Genomic DNA, 22,360 nt, shown 5'->3' on the forward strand with positions numbered 1-22,360 from the left:
GCTATTATTTTTTTTATATATATATAATTTGAAAATAAAACTATATCAATTTTGGAATGAAAATAAATTCTTATTTCACATTCAAGTTTCATTTTAACCCAAAATTAAGTTAGGTCGAAAAAAACTAATGTTTGTAGTTTGTAAACCGATTGAAATTTGAAAGGAATTTAATTTCTAAATAGATATAACCAATGTTAAACATAGTATCACAATGTTTAAAAGGAAATTAAAAGTTAGATTGGTGTTTCAACTGAAATTCAAATACATCCGAATAGAATAAAGATAATTTCTTTCTATACCCCCATCAACTTCTACTTGCACTCTTACAAAACTGGGAAAAGTCTAAACCACCTTTTACCGTTGCACACACCCTTTGTGAATTCAAAGAAATTGATGTAGCCGTATCTTGAAGACAAGATAAAAAAAGAAACAATGAGAAAAAAAAAACTTGTTTAAGAAATTATTTTTTGAAACGTACTTTTATATTTCAAAAAGCTCTTTCCAAAACATATTTCAAGTAGACTATTTAAAAAACTCATTCAAGAAGACATTATATGCATTTGGATAAGCTTATTCTGAATTCTTTTTTTCAAAATATCTTTTCCAGAATATATTTAAAAAATTTTATTTCAGAAATATGATTCTGTAAATTTTATTTAGAAAGCTTTTATTCGAAAGTTTTATTCCGAAAATTCCTTAAAGCTTATTCCAGAAAGTTTCCGGTATATATATTTCGGAAGTCATTCTTTCAGAGAGTAAAATGGTCATTTTGAAATTTGATTTGGTAGTGCACGAGAAATTGATGGGATGAAGGAAGTAAAATCTTCGAATACACTATCTAATGGGCTTTCCGAAGGGTTCGTCCAACTCAGAAAACAACAGCCAGCCTAATAAGTAGTTCAATTGTTGAGCCTAAGCATCGTAAAAAACAAGCATATTTGATCAACCAACAAATAAAACCATTGTATATTAGTTCCTTATTTATATATATATATACATGGTTATCAAACTCTCGAGTTAACTCGGACGAGTTTACGTGCTAACTCAGTGCTTTCAAGTTAACTCGGAAGCAAACTCGAATTTGGGGTAGAATCGTGAGCTTAGTGGTAGAATCGGTAGACTCGACTGAAATCGCGAGTCTGTTTCTGATTTGACGAGTTCGTGAAGATTTAAGGCTTACCATATTAGGGTTTTCTGATTTAGGTTAAGTGACAGAGCTCTATTTCTTGTTCATCTCCTACTATTCACTCAGCACTGTGCTTCATCTCTGTGATTCAGTAGTTGTTGTTTCGTCCTCGCTCGCGTTTTGCCCTTGTTCGCGGTCGCCATTGGCCATGATCTCGCCGTCACCAATGGTCGCATCGCATTGTGCCCCCTTCAGTGGTCACATTGTTTCGCGTATGATTGTCTACTCCCTTTCGCATCATTGTGCATATGTTTCACTAATATGCTTACAACTCTTAGTTTGTGTCCTCCGTGTGGTGTAATATAAGTGAAGTAATTTTGTCCTTTGTGTGGTGTAATGTAAGTGAAGTATTTTTTTTTTCTTCTGAAAAGTACCAAGTCTTTGTAATGTCTTTTTTTTGCCTACAACTGCTGCACTATTTTCTTTTTCCTTTATGCTTTTTTTATAATTATATCATTAGAGGATTAGAGAAATAAAAATAAACACTTGATATTTTAATTTAAATTTATGTCAATATATTTTTTTATGAATAATATTTCTATAAAGTTATTTATTTAAATTAAGATATTATTTATATAATTATTTTTCATGTAAAGTAAACTCTTACGAATTTACAAGTCGAGCTTACCAGTCGAGTTTACGTTTGTCTCAAATAGGTCCCCGTATTCTAAATCGTCTCAATTAGGTCCCTTATTGTGTAAAATTGAATCAATTTGGGTCTCGCCATTAATTACGTTGGACAACGTTAAAAATTGTGGTTGGTGGCTTGGTGATTGAGCAAATTTTATTCACGTGGTAGCATTTCAGTGCTTGAGCTGGATTTTATTTATTTACAGTTTTAAAAAACTTTAGTTTAATCAAAACACAACGTTTAGTTAAGGAAAACTGATTAAAAGTTAGGATTAGTGGTTTGATTGTTGGGTGTGTGCCAGATTGGGGAAATTTGGGAATTCACAACAACCAAGCCTCGAAAAAACCACAACACCGTCATCCTCCATCGCTGCCACAACCTCGCACCACCACCACGCACACGTTGTCGCAAGGCCGCCACCACCACTATCATGCTGCAAAGCCCTTTTCAAGCTGCTACCGCCGTAAGAATTGTGCCACTCAACGTGAAAACCTACAACCACTGCACCGAAAACCTGTTCGAAACCCAAATGAAGCAAATCACGTCTCCGCCATTCTTTAATCACCTTTACCCGCCACCTACATCACCACCATGAATCTTCATCTTCTCCAACAGGACCACCATGATTCCACCCCTGAAACCCACACAAAAATCCCAAACTGAAAGAACCCTAAAAACCTAAATCACCACGGTGACAACCTCTACATTCTCGCTCCTCGCCGCCACCAACACTAACGCGAACCCAACCAATCATTCTAACCTTCATCTCGCCACTACAGAGCATCAGCAGCACCGTAGAAGAGAAGATGTGAAACCCTATCGCGAAGAGAGGTAAGGGTTTGAACCCTAGCGCGACCTTCCTTACCGCCGTTGTGCAACTTGCCTCCATCAACCTTCGTCTTCGCGCTTCTCAACCATCAACAACCCGAACCTACAAGAAGAAACCCAGAGAAAACCCCCAATTTCGAACCACAACAGTCAAGCCAAAAAAATCCTATTTTTTTGGAATTTTCCCAATCTACGCACTCAACAATCAAACCACTAATCCCTAACTTTTAATCAGTTTTCCCAAAGTAAAATGTTGTGTTTTTATTAAAATAAAGTTTTTTAAAATTATAAATAAATAAAATCGAGCTCAGGCGTCCAAATGTTGCCACGTGAATAAAATTTGTTGAGTCACCAAGCCACAAACCATAATTTTTAACGTTGTCCAATGTAATTAACAGTGAGACCCAAATTGATTCAATTTTACACAATAAAGGATCTAATTGAGACCATTTAGAATACGGAGATCTATTTGAGACAAACCTACACAAATAGGAATGTTCGAAAGGATTAAACCTCTATATATATAATTAACATGGTGGTAACTTGTTGCTAATTCTTTTAATATGATCCGCACAAAACTTAGTCTCAAATATGATTATCTATAGAGAGATCTTAACAAGAATGGGTTACCTATCGAATAACATGTCCAATAAATTTTAGTTAGGCGTGGTTTATCATAATCACTGAATTATATATCCTTAAAACAAAAATATTAATGATAAAATATGTTTAGTTCGCCTTAAATTGATAAATTACGAAAAAGTTAGAAAGAAAAAATAAAGTTGATAATATTTCTCTATAAATTTACTGCGAGTTTACAATATTTAAAAAGACAAATGGTATGAATTCTAACGAAATTTAGTCATTCAAGCTTTTTTTTTCCCATTTATAATTAAAGTGAAGGATATTGGAATTATTAATCATTAATCCATCACAATTTCATAACCACACAGCAACATTAACTTTCTTACTCACCAGCATTTACGTTTAAAAAGTTCAAAGAAATTGAAAGGGCCAAAAAATTTAATTTTCACAATTAACTAGCATTTGATTAATTCTATGTTCAAAATCATTAGTACATATTAACGAGGGAAACAATTGTTCCCGCTTAACAACTCAACTCATGATCTTTGATACACAAAGTGGCACAGAAATCTTTCGATAAATCATGTCTGATAAGCCAAAATAAAATATTTGTCCGCTGAAGGCAAACGAAAGATTGATACAACAGATACACCATAAGAATATGGTGATTGCGTGCAGCTTAGATTATGGTCTTTTAATAACGTCCACTGTTCTCTTTCTCCAGGGTTCCTTTTTGTTTCAGTGGACTTCTAGCTGCACTTACTTCAGACTCCTTGTTGAAAGATGATTCATCTGGCTTACTACTACCATTCACGTCCCCCAGTGGAAGACCACCACCATTTGATGATGCCTGTTTTCGCATAGCTCGTGGTATTTTCAAAGGTATATCTGTCTCAGTTACGTTTTTCTCAACCTTTGGGGCTGCAGGAACATTTTCAGGTCTAGAAGAGAGAACATTTTGTGGTACATTCGTTGATATGTTTGGTTCACTGATGCTATTGCTTTCTTTCTTGGGGACTTCAGCATTATCTGACTGCGTGGACGGTGGATCTGGAACAACAACTACTGTAGGCACTGTGGACTTTCGCCATTTCTTTCTTTGATTGGCCTTCTGGGCGTTTGATTTGGCCTGCAAAAAGAAACAGCTGGTCTTAGAATCCAGTAAAAGCATAAAATAATAAAACAAGATTGAAGACTGATGATTTATGACTGACACGCACCAGTGTATTTCCAATATCAGAAAGGGGTTTTCTTGGCCCATGATTATCAGGGTGGGCATCAGCTGGCCCCTCAACCAGTGCACCCTGAAGCAACTCAGCACCTTGAGCAGCAAGAAGGCGATTTTTGTCTGCTTCCTCAATGCTGGAATCATTGCCACTCCCTTCAACTTGTGCCTCACTTGAGATTGATGATCTGTTGGCACACTTGGATACTAGGCAACCACAAGAACTCCCACAAGTGCCACCCATAGCTCTGCATTTGCACTTGTTTGTCTTGCAAGATGAAGATTTACTACAAGAGCAGCACATATCTGATGCAGTTTCCCCAGATGCACCTCCATTTCCTTCTGTTGAATTATCTTTCCCATCTTCTGAACTGATATTTGACGGATTGTTTTCTATGCTTACACTGCTTCTAGACTTTCTTTTCTTAAAGTGTAATTTTTTCACAGACTGTACCCATTCATCATCAGTGACATCTTCTGGAACATAATCATCTTCTGTATCTGATATTGATAAATCCATATCCTCTAGTAAAATTGTAGATCGCCGGTTTTCCTAAATGATGACAAAATGATCACTAATTATAGTACCACAAAAGAAGTTATTATTAGATAAAACCATAGCAGGCTTATTAGAGATCTAGCGATATGGAAACACCTACCATCTTGCGCAAGTCATACTTATGCCCTCCGAGATTCATGTCATGATACCCCTCAGATTCAGAGTATCTCATCACACTCTGTCATAAGTTTAAATAAATGATAGGGTTAAACACAGGACCAATATTTCTTCAATTTAACAAACTGCAGCTTAAAGTTGGAAAGGAGAAAAAAAAAAGTTTCATTATTTCTCAAGCTTAATATACTAACCAGCAACTTCAACTGATGAATAAGTTCAGACTTCTGCATTTCCGATTGTCTAAGTGAACAGCTCAACCTTACTACTTTTTCTTTTAGATCTCTGATTTCCATGTCCTTCTCTCTGCAAATAACTTCTCTATCTCGCAATAAACACCTAAAATAGAAAAGCAAAGGAAAAAGTTCAGTCATATGATAAAAGATAACTTACTACAGTCAGTTCTCAACAGATTAACAGATTGCATTTTAGCAGACCATAAATAATTTAACTTATAAATTTTATAGGCAACTTGAAAATTTAACTTGCAGACAAGCTCTACTACCTAGAGGAAGATGCCAAGTTGAACAAATGATTCATCAAATTCTTAGCTTCAGCCAGGGAACGGACTTGGTTCCAACGTCCCTTGCCGCTGAAAACCCGTTCCCGCTCTTCCGCCTCTGACAACTGAGATGCCATCGAAAGCAATGTTGTAGAAGAAGAATTTATCATTTTTTCAAGAGCAAATATCCTTGAATTTCTTGCACCCGGAGACATTGATACGACGCCATCACTAAAATTAACAGTCAAGCAAGAAGATGCTGTGAATTGTATGTTTCCAAAAACAAAAATTGTAAAATAAATTAATGCCTCAGGTATTTGCAAGGCTTTTTCACCTTGAATTGTTCATCTTCATCATATCCGCTTCTTCCTTTAATCTAGCAATCTCGTTGGCCATTTTAGCCCTCCTGTAATGAATTGTTTGTGACATGATAATCAGTAAATTGGTTCAACTTTTCTCATCTTTTTAAATTCAATCATATAGACAAAACATAGGTGAGCAAACTTTTCTTACAAATTGGAATAAATACAAATATGACTTCAACCAATATCTCTCTAGTCCATAGTTTTATTTAGAGCTGAGTGAAATTAACATAAAAAGGCAGATATAAAAGGCAGTTTGCCTTTTAGAAGTAAGTCTTCACCGTATTATTCAAACTTAAGCTCATTAGATTTAACTGGTATAACAACCTACTCAGTCTAAAGGTTTCAGATGAAAAATCAAAGCTGAAAAAGTAGAACATACTCTTCCATTTGACGCTCATGTGCTGAACGTACTTCATGCACTCGGACTGTGACTTCAAGCTCATGCTCAATTGCCTGCATCAAAGCCTTCAAATAGAAACAAATGTTAATAGTTAGCTAAATAAAACACCAAGACATTCTCCACCAAATAGCATGACGGATTTATGATGGTAAAAATAACTTATCCTAAATGGCCACCGTACACATATTAGAAAAAGGGTAGATTATTTAGTAAAATTGCTTGCAAAGAGAACAATTTCGTCATTGTGAATCACAAGCATAATAATATAAGTACCTGAATTCCTGGACCATTCCCACCTACAGCACCTGTGTATAAAGAAAGAACTGCCAGTTATTAACAAGTTCACAAAATACAGAAACAGCTGTGTGGGACAGTAAATCTCTTAAGTCATACTTTCACGTGAAGTCTTTCGAGATTCCAAGAGTTCTTTTAGCCTTTTTGTAGCCAAGGACGCTTCTTCTGTCTTCCTTTGTAATACCTGTAATGGAACTCATGAGTAATGGGAATAACCAGTACAACGAGAACACATTATTTGAAAATCTTTTTACCATCTTTTGCCTCTGATTCAATGCTAACAGCTTATGCATCTCGTATTCGTTCCTCCTTCCTTCTTTCTTAAGCTGAAAATGGCAAAACAGTGTATTAGAAGATTCACTAATAACTGATTACTTTCAAATTAGACAAAAGGTGTCATTCCTTATAAGCAGAAGGTCGCAAATAACCTATATACCTCTAACAATATAAACGGAGACAACAGTGTAGTATTATTATCGAACGGAAAAACGAATACCAAAAGTATATTTTTCCCTCCATTCAATTACAGAAGAATGGAGTAATAAAAGGATTATTAGTTGCTAAAAGAGTCGAAGAAAATTATGCTGTGATGAAATTACCTGGAGAACTTCTTTCTCACGTGAAGCTTTCCATAACCTAAATTGTTCTGATTCCTGCTTAATCTTATGTTGCAATTGAACCTGAAGAAAATAAAGATTCGGTAATGACTCTAAATGAAAAGAAAAAACAAAGCACAAATTTCTGCTACAAACTGAGTACAAAGTCCCCTTAGATGGTCATCGTACCTTATGAGATTTAATTTTGTGAATCTCATCCTGCAGTCGTTTAGCTGCCTCATCACTCTTCTGTTTTTGTCTCAACAGTTGAGCCTGAGCTTCTTGTTTCTTCTTCAGCACAGAGACCTGGAAAAACAAACAATCAGTTCACCACCCGGAGTGGCCATTCAGAGTTAAGACATTCCAAATAATTGAGCACCTGTGCTTCAAGAGCATTTAACTTTTGGAGATATTCCTCCTTTAACTTTTGAGCTCCGTCATCAGAAGTAGATGAAATATTTGCAAGATTGCACCTAAGTTCCTCAATTTCTTTCTACAAAGAATACAAACGTTGTTAAAAAAACAATCATTTAAACGCAATATAATTCCAGGTAGCGGAGATCAAATACCTGCAAAAATTTCTTTTCTTGTTCTAACTCAAGAACTTTCTTTTCATAATGATGCTTAAGAACTGAAGTATCAGCATTACTAAACATCTTCATTTCAGCCTTCAACATAAAAAAAATATAAAACAATAAGCATAAAAAACATCTAAAATCAATATTAACATGTAATAAAATGCATATATCCAATATTTTGCAACTTGTCAAATTTGAAAGGCTATAAATATTTTCAAAACAAAATATTCAATCTCTCCATGAAACTTTTACCTCCTTTTGTTCAAGTTTCTTATCCAATTCTTTGAGCTCCCTATCCAACTTTTCTTGAAGAGAAGAGTGTTCTATTTCCTTTGCATGATCTTCCATATCATCTGCAAACAGGTTGCACAAAGTTAAAAAAATTATCTATTGTTACTTAGGAATAAATATCAATCCACAGTGAGAGCAAAAATGCATATAAAAAGATTGGGTATCAAGAAGTCTAAATGTGGTTGCAAAGTCTGGCTTTGAGAAATCAGTTATCAGTACCTCATATATTTCATGTACATATCTCAAGCATAATGAATTTGTTATGAAAGAATATTATCAATTACATCAGGTCATGGATTAACAAAAAATGTAGAAGATACACTATGATAATACATTAAAACTTCCAAAGCTCTACCTGCTATGTCAACTGATTTGGCTTCACAATCAGAAGAGTACTCATTACCACATGCAAATAAAACATTCTTTGACCCGAATCCACTATCATCTGTGTTTACCCAGTCATCAAAATGTCTAGATTTTGCATTTGAATTTTTCAAACGCTGCAATTCACCTTCCAGATCTTGGATCTTTGACACATAAGATTTCACCAGATCATAATCCTAGAATGAGATCAGACCACGAGTCAGTTGTGGATTGATTCATCAGAAAATTGTAATTATGCACTAGCAATGACTTGATGAGTTCAAACCTCGTGTGAATTTGATTCAATTTCATCCCAAGATTTACCATTTCTAATTGATTCTATTTTCATGACCAGTCGGTCTTTTTCAACCTAAATTCAACATATCGGGTTAGACGGAGCAACTTGATCGCAAATAACACAGAAGTGAAACTGGAAGCAACTGACAACATCTATCTTTTGACAAAACACCTAAGATTCTATTAGAGTTGAGGACATAAAAGGATGGAGAAAGACCTGAGCATCACATGCACGTTGTGCTAAACTCTCACAAGTAACTCGTCGATCTTGAAGCTCCCGCTGTAATTCTGCATTGCTTGCTTCAAGTAAGGATATTTTGTGTTTGAGAATCTAAGGGAGTAAAGAACAAGACATTAGAAACCTACACTCGGCAAAAGGAAGGATCAACTTCAGAAACTTCCTAAAATTATGATGTACCTGAAGTTCATCAAATGCCCCTCCAGTATCACCTTTGTACAGTAGAAGCTCAGATTGAAGTTGCTCAATCTGACTTCGCATTCTCTGCATCTGAGCTCCCACTGGATCACGATTAATCTAAAAGAAGAAAATTTAAAATCATCAAACGTCTGAGCTACCACATGAACCATTGTCATTGTCACTCACAATTTAATTTAAGACAGGGACAAAATGAAACAAAACATTGAGAACACTTACGACTGCCTTGTTCTGAATGTTGCGAGCACGGTTTGCATACTTCAGAGTGTTCAATGTCTCTTCAGCATTGGTGTCAGCAGGACTAACACATGCTGCAGCATTCCCAAACAAATTCGATGATTCATATGATAATAAATGAAAGTATAAAATTTTCGAAATCCACCAAGTATTGTACCTATCATAACAGTTTTGCTGTTTCCTCCAAGAGAATCCTGCGTATCATTAGCCAAATTCCTTGTCAGGATGATACATGAATCCATAATATAGAAATCACATAAGTATGCACTACAACTAAAATCTAGTATTACATTTTCAGTAATAATGACTTTTGAAAACGACTTTCAAGACAGGAGTCACAATACTTCCGAAGAAAATAAAAGGCACACTTCCTTTCCCAACAATACTTTTAAATAATGAGCATAGAAGTCGTCACTCCATCTGTCATGGAATGAGATGTAGAAATAGAAAGAACCATACATATTATAGGCAGAGCTGTTCAAAATAAGTATACTAGACGTAATGCTTTAACAAACACTGCAAACCTGTAGTAGTCTTGTTAGTTTACTATCGCGATATGGCACATGGCCACCTTCTTTTCGCTTTCTTTCATCTCCCAGTGCACTTATTACATTCCCAAGAGCTAATAAACCCTTGTTGATATGAATGCCTTGACAATGGAAAAACTAAATGATCATTAAATAGCTTAAAATTGCATTTATAAAACTTAGCGAGTAGCAGAAATGCATTGTAACATTTTAAAAGTTATACTGGGATGGGCGAAATATATGAAATACTCTATATTTGTATAATAATGCTATCCCTAATTTTAACAATATGTCTTACACGTACAACAGATTACCTTCTTTCAAACGCATGCCATCGGCACCAGTTCTTTTTGCACGTTCAGAACCAGCAAGGTCTACCAAATGTAGTTTTGCACACAAGACATCATCACCACTCTTTTGCTCCATAGTGATTGTGAATATAGCATGTGATCGACTATACAAATAGCATAAATCACAGTCATCATACTTTAATAAAGCAAGGTTCTACTTCAGTAGAGAGGAGATATGTAAATTTTGATATGCTGTATATTAGAGTAGATTTTATCAATACAAATAAAATATATAAAGTTACTCCTAAACAACATTGACCCCCAGTGGCAATTTACCTTGACTGACTGTTCATGTTTGTACTCCCAGTGGCACGTGCCAGAGAACCACGAGAAAGATAAGATGACATTTCTTCTTTAGTCTTTACTTCAGCCTCAGTAACACCAGCCAATGTTATTCCCCCATTCACTGTTTCCCTAATCTGAATGGGAACTCTGCTGGGCGCAGCAGACTTCGCAGTAGGAACCACATCCCCTCTAGATTGATTGGGATCAAGTAAATCAAATACCTCTTCCTTGAATATCTGTAATCAAGATATACAAGTTTACACTTCTATGTTCAAAGCCTGACCTCAATTACAGAAAAAAAATTCATCAGCATTATTCATTACCTCGATAAACGATACCCTGATTAAAAACTCCGATGATTCCTTCATAGTCTGAACCCTCTTGAATATTGTCTCCATCACCTTGGGTATAATACCACCGGCATTTTCTTCTCCGGTGTAATTGGTGCCCATGGTGTATGTCTTCCCAGATCCGGTCTGAGAATAAAAAAACAGTTAAAACAAACTAGATATAACAACAAAAAAAGTTTCTCAAATAAAAAGTATCGAATTACCAAAGTCAAAACCATATGCAAAACGTATACCTGCCCATAAGCAAGAACGGTTGCGTTGTAGCCGTGAAAAAGTGCATCTACAAGTGGAGCTACACAATCATTGTATATTGTAGCCGAAGGAGATCCCGAACTACCATAGACATGGTCATAAGTGAAAGCATGTGACCCAATTTGCACCTACACAGCATCCAACAACAACAATTACACATTAAATTCATACATACCTACAAATTTCAACAGATTCAATGGACAACACTTCTACCTGAGGTTCACCAGGAACAACGGTGATACAATCTGTACACCCGAGCATAAGCTCCGACGTAATCAGAGGCCGGACGTTGACGGCAACACGTACGCACTGCGGCGCATCGTGGTTTTCCATCTCTAACCAATTCGAATAATCCTCGAGATTTACCTGATGCGAAGGAGAGCAACGAAAGAGAAAGAAGAGCGTGAGAAAGAAATGAAGGAAGAGTGTGAGACGAAGAACAAAGTGTTCTAATTTTGAACAGAAAAAAGAGGGTAATGGCTGCGAATTTGAATGTGGATGTATTGGGTTAGACTAAAACGGATTTGAGAAAACGGCGCTTAGGTCCGAATTCAAACTAGAACCTTAGTCACGCGTGGGTCACGTGCCACCGTGAATGTTAATGAAACTCCAACGGTCAAAATATTAAGCAAACATAGAAACCCCACACAAAAATGGATAATTATTTAAAGCATACTCCATCAATGCCTTTCGCTCCATATGCAAACTAAATATGCCACACTGTTGTTTGTTTTTTACTTTACAATAAATTTATTTAAAATTATCTTCGACTATAATAATTTATGATTTCGGTTTCAACTATAATGCACTGTTCTTTTTAATTTTTTATTCCTTAAAAACATATTTATTTGAAGACAATTTTATTTCTAGTAGTATTGGATGTCGACATTTTATTTACTCAAATCAAAGAAAATTTACTATAGTTTATAGTTTATTTTACTAGCATTAATTCGAAAACTTGATTTGGCATTATATATAACAAATAAATATTAATGTGATTGAAATTTTTATAAATATGATTCACTAGAATTTAATTTTAAAATAGGTTTAATACCTATTTTGGTTCATCGGTTTGCAGGTTGTGTTCAAAGTTGTCCTCTTTTTTTCAAAAGTTCACTAACTTTTTATATTTCGCAAAAAGCAGTTCACGTTAGTCCTTTTTACTTACGATGTTAAAAAAGCTACTGACAGACTTGCTCCCTTGACGAAAAGTGAATGACTTGTACACTTATTGATAATGTGGGACAGTGAGGTCATTTGAGATGTTAATTTTGAGAATAAAAGTAAATGACGTGAAAATGCTATGATAGAAAGTTAAAATCAATTTAGGGTAAAATCAATTGGTAAATTGGTGCGATTTGGGGTTCAACAATCTGCTCAAATTGGTGTTCTAATTGGGTTTGCTACGCTGTCCTTGAATCTATCAAATTAATACTACTTTTCAAGGAAACTTCAGTATTGTCAAGTAGTATTCAAGAAAGTATATAGGGTTAAAGTAACCCTGAGTCGTCTCCCAACGAATACGGAATTGTTTTTCAATATTTAAATCTTATGAATGTTATGCAATGCTCAAGAATAAAAGTGAGAAACTATGCTAATGAAGTTAATGTTTGGAGAATGTTTGAAGAACAAATAGGAAACTTATAAACAAATATGATGAAATATGCTAATTACATTGCTTTTCCAAAATAGATTCATCATCGGTTATCCACAGATAATTGTTCAATTGATTATTGTTCAAGTTTCGAATTAAAGTACATTCTTAATTAGTTTGAGGGCGATCATGCAGTTAACCAAAGTAGATTCTCAATCAAATGCAAGACCTTTCTAGATTTTTCACAATGAATTCAACCAAATTACATTCTCAATCAAATTCTATTGTGTTTAATCATGTTTATTCTTAAATCTCCTAACCAAATTAAAAGCTAATTAATCAAAGTAAATTCTTAATTAATTATAGTTGAAATTATTAGCACCAATCAAAGTACATTCTCAAGTGATAGCAAAAACTCATTTAATCATATGAAAGTTCCTAAATTCAATCAAAGTAGATTCTCAATCAAACCTAGAAACCTTTGACCTCATATGATTAATATGCATGTAGATTCAAACACGTTATAATGAAAAAATCATTGCTTTTAATATGATTGAGAGATGAAAGACATAGAAAGAGAGCAACTCAAATCAATAATCAAAAGAAACAATTGCATTAATTCAACTTAACCTTAGAACCAAAATGAAATTATAGTGGTGCAGAAGAATGAATGAAGATGAGTGATGTTTTGATGTGTTTAAGTGGAAGAAGGTAAGTGTGGAGGTCTCTCAGCTCAGAAAGCCTTCCTACCAAGGAAGGAAGCTAGAGGAAAGGGTAGAGAAAGTAAAATAAGAGAGTAACTCAAGAGTAATTAGGGCTGGAAGCAAATTCAACAGCATATCACTAAAGCTCAAAAGTGAATTTTACAAAGGCATGACTCTCTTATTTATTGGTAAAGATGAGCCATGTTTCTTACCCAAATTCCCCCCAAATTCAAATTATTTTATGTAGGAGGCGCGCCCTCTCTTCAAAGAAGCAAGATCCACGCTGTATTCCAAGTCAACCAAGTCACATGGAAAATTCCTTCTCGTAGGGCCAGGCAGAGTTTTGGCTGGGCATCTCTTTAATCCGGAAGCTAATATCCTTCATCATTCCAATCCGAAAGTCAACTCTCCAATCCAGAAGTCACTTCATTTGCTTTCTATTTTAGCTTCTTTACTTCTCTTGGCTTCTCAAGCTTTTTGGTTGGTTTATCCATGATCTATAAACCTTATTAGACCATACAAAATAACAATACAAGTGTTTTAGAAAAGAGAAGAAGGATTTTAGTAAGTGATCTTCCATAGAAGTAAAGTTTTGGGTGATCCTTCTTCTTCTTGAATTCTCTTTAACATGGCTCTAGTAAGAGGTCCAATGTGAGTCCTAGATGGTCTTCCATCAGTTGCCCTTTGTAGCGGTCCTGCCTTTGAATTGGACTATGGAGGCGCAACCTGCTTGTGCCGCAAAGCGGAAGTGCAATGGAGGCGCTCGCGTAGCGGAGCCTCGCTGGAAGAGGCGAGATGAAGGTCGCGAGTGAAGGTCCAAGATGAAGGCGCGATGGTGGTAGCCTGAGTGATTTCGCAAGAGCCTTTGCATTCCATGGTGGCGCGATTCACTGATTCTATGTTGATGATGAAGGTGCGATGCGATTTTGGGGTTTCCTAGGTAGTGGAGATGGAAGTTGCCTCGCGGATCATGGTCGAGATTCATTGGAGCACGATTGGGGTTGGAAAGTTGCAAGGTGGTCGTCGTCGTCGTGGTGTGAGGAAGACGAACTGATGCTGGTTGTTGGCCTTTCGCAATGGCAGTTGAAGGTTTGGTTGGGTTGCGTAGGTGGTTCTATGGTGACGGTGTGATAGGCTGTCGTTGAAGCTATCAAATTAATACTACTTTTCTAGGCAACTTCAGTATTGCCAAGTAGTATTCAAGTAAGTAGATAGGGTTAAAGTAACCCTGAGTCGTCTCCCAACGAATACGGAATTGCTTTTTAATATTTGAATCTTATGAATGTAATGCAATGTTCAAGAATAAAAATGATGTTTGAAGAAGGTTTAAAGAACAAATAAGGAACTTAAAAACAGTTACGATGAAATAGGCTAATTCCACTACTTTTCCAAGATAGATTCATCATTGGTTATTCATAGATAATTGTTCAATTGATTATTATTTAAGTTTCAAATTAATTAAAGTACATTCTTAATTAATTTGAGGGCAATCATGCATTTAACCAAAGTAAATTCTCAATCAAATGCAAAACCTTTCTAGATATTCACAATAAATTCAACCAAAGTACATTCTCAATCAAATTCTATTGTGTTTAATCATGTCTATTCTTAAATCTCCTAACCAAATTAAAAGCTAAATGAATCAAAGTAAATTCTCAATTGATTATAGTTGAAATTATTACTAATCAATCAAAGTACATTCTCAATTGATAGTAAGAACCATTTAATCATATGAAAGTTCCTAAATTAAATCAAAGTACATTCTCAATTTAAACCTAGAAACCCTAAAACTCATATAATCAATATGCATGTAGATTCAAACACATTATGATGCAAAAATCTTTACTTTTAACAAGATAGATAGATGAAAGACATAGAGAGAACAACTTAAATCAATAATCAAAGTAAACAATTGCATTAACTGAACGTAACCTCAGAATCCATCATGGAATTACAACAGAATAGCCCTAGATGCTTAGCTCTCCATGAATAGAGTTGAATACAAGATGAAAGAAAAGTGAGAGGAGTATGAGAGAATGAATGAATTGAAGTCCTCTGGGTCTCTTTAAATAGGGCTTGATTGGGCTTGGACTCTGAGTATTCAGTTGATAGAATCTTTTATCTCATATCTTCCAAATAACTAAAAGATTTAGATAATTATAACATTATTTGGAAGATATTTTCTGTTGATATTCCCAAATTAAATTAATTCAACAACTGAATTTTATTTTTTATCTTTTCTGACTTTCCAAAATTGCACAAATGCCCTGAAATATTCTCTATCTGCGCTTTAGCCCCAACTGATTTCTCCAAAATTGCACCAGAACCCCTGTTGACCAGCTTTGACCAGACTTAAGCAGTGTTGACCAGCTTTGACTGAGGAAGGCCGCGGCCAATGAGAGCTCGCCACGTGGCATTCCCCTTTCTCCCAAATTAGGGTTCGGATTTGGGCAAAGGCTTGCCCCTGCGCCGCGCTGCTGTTGGAGAAGAAGCTCTTCTCCTCTTCGGTGCTTGATGGTGATGAAGATGAACTCATGAGGGGGGTGCGTCGCGATTCTTGATCTGAGTTTCTTTGCAGGTTTTGGTGCGGTGATGGGTAGATGATGGCTTGGTGGTGTCGATGTGGTGCGCGACGGCGACGGTGTGTGTTGAAGCGTTGTGGTGGCTTGAAGGTTAACAGCGGAAGGACGGTAGTGGCGGCGGCCTGAAGTGTCGAGGCGTGATTTTGGAGAAGCAGTACGCGGCGTGGTTGCGGAAGATCGCGAGTGAAGATCCGAGATGTCGGTGCGATTGGGTTCCGAGAATGGAGAAGATGAACGGAGGTTGCGGATGATGCGGTGCAGAGCTTGCGTCAATGGAGGAGATGCGCGACATGGTGGAGCGATGGTCGCGGTGGAGGTTGACGGCAAGGTTGGAGATGGTGGCGGCGCGGATGGAGATGGTGGCTTGCGGTTTCACGGCGGCATGGTCCGGCGGAAAAGGAGGGAGAAGAAGTTGGCCGGCGATGAGGATGGTACGGCGGAAGCGGAACGGCGACGCGGCGCGGCGCGGCAATGGCGGCTAGGGTTAGGGTTTCAGTAGGTGGAAGATGATGCTCATGTCTTAGGGTTGAGGTGGCGCGTTCTGACTGGTTCAGTAGTGAGTGCAAGGATCAGTGATGTGGCATCATTTGAGTGGTTAATATGTTAGTGATGGATTGCCACGTGGCATGATCTGGTGAAGTTTGGCTTAGGAGGGGTGTGTATAGGAAACTTAGGGAGGTGTAGTAGAAATGGCTTAGTGTTTGGGCTTGGTTGTTGGTCTGTTTCAGAAATAGGAGTGTATGTAGGGATTTTAGGGGGTGCAAGGGTAAAGTCTGCCTGTTTGGCCCATCTGTACATTATTTTCCAAATAAAACCTGAATTTGGGCCTTGAATTGCCATTTGGACCAATAAAACTTATATTCTCAGCTGCACAAATAAACATTAGAAGATCCAAGAATAATTTATGCGCTAAAACTTACTTTTTACGTCTCTTTATTTCCGAAACCCAATAATTCCAATCATCACAAATTCACTTAAAATCAACCACTTAAACACAATTATCCCATCAAAATTTTAATTTTCAAACATAAATGTGGGCATAAATATGCACTCATCACGGTGTGAACAGTAAAAATGGTTAGGTAGTGGCGACAAGGTTTGGGGTTTCCATGGAGTTTGTGCGAGTTGTAGGTAGTGGATTGGTGAAGAGTGGAAACGGCGAGATTGATAGTGGAATGTGGTGACTTGTGTGGTAGTCGTGGCAGCTGGCGCATGGTAGGTAGTGGCAGCACAAGGAAGTGCGACATTGTTCATGGCGACGACAACCTAGGAGGAACTTTTATGAAGCCAACAAAAATAAGTCCTCATAATAAAGGCGAGCCATCAGATTTAAGGACAAATCCTTTCGAAGGGGGAGGAGATGATAGATGGGCCCAATCCTAATTATCTTAGTTTATTATTTCTTTTATTTTTATAAAACATGTGTAAAATGTGTTAGGCATGGGGTAGATAGGAGGGACTTTTAGTCCTATATATAGACATGCCAACATCTCTTGTAATTCACTTTTGAGATTAATGAATTATGTATTCTATGGAGATCACTCTAGAATTCAATTCCTTGAAAGTCCAGGCTAGAGAATCCAAGGGATTTCCTCTAGCCACCTTCCATTCACCTCTCCATCTTTCATTTCCCATTTCTCATCAGTTTCTCATTCCTCTACCGTAGCATCCAGCCTCCAATCTACTTCAGCCTTTGTGCACATGTGTCAGCACGCTTGGCAGCCTCACATACACGTCATACGCCACAACTTCAATCGTGTTTTCTCTCTCGAGAATTCCTCCTCGCAGAAGCACATCTTCATTCGCGTCCCAACCCTATTTCAGCATTTCTCTCGCAAGAGTTCTCATCTCCTTCACAGAACTCCATTTCAGTCTCGCACATCACCAAATCTCTATTCCTTCTCCATACTTCGCAGATCGAAGCCATAGAAAACCTCTCCCATTAGGTTTCCACCAATCCACCATTTGTTTTCTCCATTTTCATCCTTTCTTACATTTCCACCGATTAATCCTTCCTTTCCACCGTTTAAATCGTTCTAAATCACTAGATCTCTAACCTTCACCAAACAAAGCCTTGAATCTAGGGTTTGTTCATCACTGTCCCTCTTCGACACCAAAACCTAGGGTTCCTCGCTCTATTTGCTTCTTCCGCTGCTTCTTCGGTTTGTAAGCTAGATCTACTCCAGATTTCATGCTTCTCGCTAATTCGCGTTTGTCCTATGTCTATCAACCTGACTGGTAGTTAGTGGTAGGAGGGGTGTGTATAGGGAATTAAGGGGAGGGGGAGGGGGGGGGGGGGGGTTGGAGAAAAAGGCTTAGTGTCTAGCCCATTTTAGAATAAGGGGTTGTATTTGTAAAAGCATGGGTGCAAACAACCCTCTACTTGAATAAATTAATTTTTGTCTTTATTTTGCAATTTGGGTCACTTATTTCCATGCTTTGAATCAAATAAATTTTAATTCCAGGTGCATCAAAAAACATTAGACTATTTAGAATAATTTATGCAATTAAAAATTACTTTTTAAGCCCCTTTTATTCCCAAATAAGATAAATCCAATTGTCACCAATTCTCTTCAAATTAACTATTTAAGCACAAAAGTCTCACTAAAATTTTGAATTTTAAAGCATAAATGTGGACATAAATATGAACTCATCATAATTCATGCATTTGTATGGCATGATAAGTGCATTAGATTTGCCTATTATAAAGTCATCTGAATCATCAGTTGGGCATAAGAGTACTAGAATTGTTCCAAAGGCTGAAACTGCTTCATTGCCCCCCTTTAATTTCTGATCTAGTATTTCCCATAAGCCTTGCTAAGGGTATGTTAGTCTTGTACGTTTTTGTTGTGTACATTAGATGTCCATTAATAACTCTTATTTTTCAAAATAATTTTTTTATTAACAGTTAGTTATGTTGTGTGTTAGATTTGTGAAATATCAATATATCAATATATATGTCTTTACCAAGAGATGATGAGTCTAAGGCATTCCCTTTTCAATTTGGATCCATTGTTCCTGACATCATTAATGTGATGGCAATAATGTCGCTTGGTAAGGAAGAAGTAGTGATGATTGAGCAAGGAAAACGTCAAACTCCTAAGGAACATTGTTGCTAAATTATTCACCCATGTCTTTGTCCCTAATATCAAAATAGTTTTTTTTTTCATATTAGTAGGTGTTTGGCTAACAACTTTAATTCTTTCTAACCAATTTATGACTTTGATTGAGTTATGGGATTTTTATTTTCGTGTTGATCATATAGGTTACTAAATAATCTTTCTTTCTTTTTCAGATAGTTGTTATAACTAGTTAGATTCATATTTTTACTTTAATATGTTAATTTGGTACTACTTACAACATTTGTTACAGGTTTGCTATCAGTCACAATCAATTGGGCACTATTGTACATATGCACTACGATTCTATTACTTTTCTAACTATTTTTTTAGTTTCATTTCATTGCAAATTTAATCATGTTTATTACTATTCTTGCTGTTATGAACTTGTTACAATGCTTTCTTTTAAATTCCAACACTGCTCTAGTTTGAATGATTTTCGTTTTTTGTACTTAGAACTTAAATTTAATTTTTTAATTACTTTCTCACACTGACCGACTTGATTAATGAATTTCAATTCTACACTTTTTTTTAGCTTTTCACATCTTAGAATAGGTAATTCAATTTTTACCTTTTTTTATAGTTAAGTAATGGCTTAATACCATTGTTGGCCCCTATTTTCGTTAACTTTTTTTGATGTGAAACTCACTTTTTTTAATGTTCAATGTAGTCCCTAATTTCGTAATTTGTGTTCAATTTGATCCTTTTTTCTAACAACGTTTAAATCCTTAATGACGTAGAGTCCACATAAGAAAAACAGAATAAGCTGTCACACAGTAATGCTCACAGTGGCTCACTCACATCATCATCTCGCCACATCATCACCATTTTCCCTAAATCAAAAACCTTAATTTCTGTAGGTTGTGGTTGATTTTGATTTCTGTAGGTTTTAGTAATTTAATGGAAAGCGATTTGGGGTTTTCGCTTCTTGTAGATGGTTTTGCATCATCAATGGAGGTTGAACGAGTTCAATGGTGGTGCAATTTGGGATTTTTCAGGTTTTCACAAAAGAGGCGCGATTTCGCGAATTAGGGTTGATGTTTGATTTAAGAATTATGAGTTTTCTACAGTTTAATAGTTCTATGATTTTTTGGGTTTTACTTTGCAGGTTCTCGCAAAATTGAAGTTCTCTAGTTCGCGATGGAGAAGATCAAGATGGTGAAATGTTGATGGTGGTTCTCATGGTGCATGACAATTGGGGCTGATGGAATTTGTGTTGATTTGTTGCAGTGGAAGGTTTCTTTTGCAAATTAGGTTTCTTGGTTCGTTCGTGGTGGCTTGTGCGGTTATTAACGGCGAAACTCATGGTGGTCCGACGACATGAAGAAGATGATGGCATGAGTGTGATGCACGGTGACGCACTGGTGGAAAGAAAATTAGGGTTCTGTCCTAGGGAAGATGGTCGTGACAATTCATTCCCTTTTTTTGTTATGTGGACATTTAGCCGTTAGAGATTTAAACGTCGTCAGCCAAAAGGACCAAATTGAACATAAATTCGATATAAGGGACTACATTGAACATTAAAAAAAAGAGTCACACATCAAATAAAGTTGATGAAAATAGGGACCAATAATGATATTAAGCCTTAAGTAATCTTAGTAATTCCTCTCTGCATTGTTTTCGTTTGAATTGTTGGTTTTAACATGTGACTAACACTTCTAATTATTGTTTTCCATTGCTCTCATTATTTTACTCATGTTCGATTACTCGTGTTTTCCATTCCTCTCTGCATTGTGTACGTATTTTCTTTCTTTTTGGAGAATATTTATAAACACTAAGAATAATAATACTGAAATATCATGCAAGTCTTGGAGAATATTTATGGTTAAATTATACAACCATGGTCTTCTAGATGCTTAAACCATTTATAAATGACTGTAATAAGAGGTTTTTGCCAACGCATGCTAATAAGAGGATGAAAGTAATTGACAACGAAATAAGAACATCATTTATGGGAATCATCAACCAAAGATTAAAAAACAATGGAATGAGTGGATTCTACAAACAATTACTTGTTGGGCATATTGTTACAATCAAATTATAGGGAAAGACAGGAAGCAAATGCAAAACTATTAAACTGAAGTTAAACTTTATATATGTCAGGAATTTTGTTTAGGTCATCAACATTAGCCATATATTTTTAGTTGGTTTGGTAGTTTTCGACCATGCTAGAGTTGTTTAGATTTTTTTGGTAAATTTTGCAATGTTATTTAAACATTATGTATTTTTTTTATATTACCATTGTAATGGTTAATGAACGTATGTTATTTTAAATAACCATAATAAAATTAATTTTGAATAATTTTTATGTATTTTATAATTTTATAATTTTATAATTTTATAATTTTATATATTTTGCTTGTTTATTATTATAAAAAAACAAATTTCATTAAATTAAGAAATTATGAACGTTGGTGGGTAATTATAAATAAAGAATGTTTCAAACCTCTAAAAAATAATAGTGACTAATAAAAGAGGTTAAAACCCTCCACAAAAAGACCTCCACAATATAAAGTGATAGTAGGGGTTTGATAAAGACCTCTATAAATTAATAGTTACAACTCTAATTGTGGAGGTTTGAAAAACCTCCATGTTACTTGGTTATGAGCTAAAAGAATAAACATCATAAAATATAATATAATTTAATTGAGAATGTATTTTGGTTGAATTTATTATGAATAATCCAAAAATGTTTATTTTTAATTAATAATCTACTTTGGTTAATAATAAGAACGTCACCAAATTAATTAAGAATTTACTTTAATTAATTTAAAATTAGAAACAATAATCAATTGAATAATAATATATAGATAATCGATGATGAATCTATTTTAAAAGAATAGTAAAATTAGTCTTTTTACTATTATCATTTTCAAGTTGTTTATTAATTTGTCATGTAGTTACCAAATTCACACTTATATTCTTTTTCATACCAATCTTAAATATTAATTCTATTAGGTTAGATTTTTACTTTCATCTTTTATTATTATCTGCATTGTGTTTTACTAATCTTTTTGTGTAAAATTTTATAAAAATCAATTATTAAAAATTAATTCTGTATTGGTTAGGATATGACTTATAATCCTAGTTTGTTAATTACTAATTAACTT

General features: G+C 35.5%; 1 protein-coding gene across 1 annotated transcript; it reads right to left on the bottom strand.

The window, feature by feature from the left end:
- Positions 1-3,667: 3,667 nt before the first annotated feature.
- Positions 3,668-11,742, bottom strand: LOC124840807 (P-loop containing nucleoside triphosphate hydrolases superfamily protein). The gene is made up of 27 exons (XM_047316932.2): positions 11,465-11,742; positions 11,233-11,379; positions 10,973-11,125; positions 10,641-10,885; positions 10,329-10,468; positions 10,012-10,136; positions 9,645-9,681; positions 9,470-9,561; positions 9,233-9,349; positions 9,032-9,145; positions 8,804-8,887; positions 8,510-8,714; positions 8,116-8,216; positions 7,855-7,953; positions 7,665-7,778; positions 7,475-7,591; positions 7,289-7,369; positions 6,944-7,015; positions 6,789-6,873; positions 6,669-6,700; positions 6,375-6,460; positions 5,965-6,036; positions 5,634-5,861; positions 5,323-5,467; positions 5,115-5,192; positions 4,451-5,008; positions 3,668-4,359 (listed from the first exon to the last, which is right to left on the bottom strand). The coding sequence occupies exons 1-27, from the start codon at positions 11,582-11,584 to the stop codon at positions 3,925-3,927; spliced, it is 3,882 nt and encodes a 1,293-aa protein (XP_047172888.1). The 5' UTR covers positions 11,585-11,742; the 3' UTR covers positions 3,668-3,924.
- Between the last annotated feature and the right edge of the window lie 10,618 nt (positions 11,743-22,360).

This window comes from Vigna umbellata, chromosome 7, assembly GCF_029865625.1.
Source record: "Vigna umbellata cultivar VRB3 chromosome 7, Vumbellata_1.0, whole genome shotgun sequence".
Classification (NCBI taxonomy): Eukaryota; Viridiplantae; Streptophyta; class Magnoliopsida; order Fabales; family Fabaceae; genus Vigna; species Vigna umbellata.

Bases quoted from the DNA above. Each gene is read 5' to 3' on its own strand.
- LOC124840807 (XM_047316932.2), bottom strand. From the start codon at position 11,584: ATGGAAAACCACGATGCGCCGCAGTGCGTACGTGTTGCCGTCAACGTC. The intron at 10,469-10,640 runs GTAAATTGCCAC...CTATTTGTATAG, and splicing joins AACATGAACAGTCAGTCAAG to TCGATCACATGCTATATTCA. The intron at 7,016-7,288 runs GTAATTTCATCA...TGCCATTTTCAG, and splicing joins GTGAGAAAGAAGTTCTCCAG to CTTAAGAAAGAAGGAAGGAG.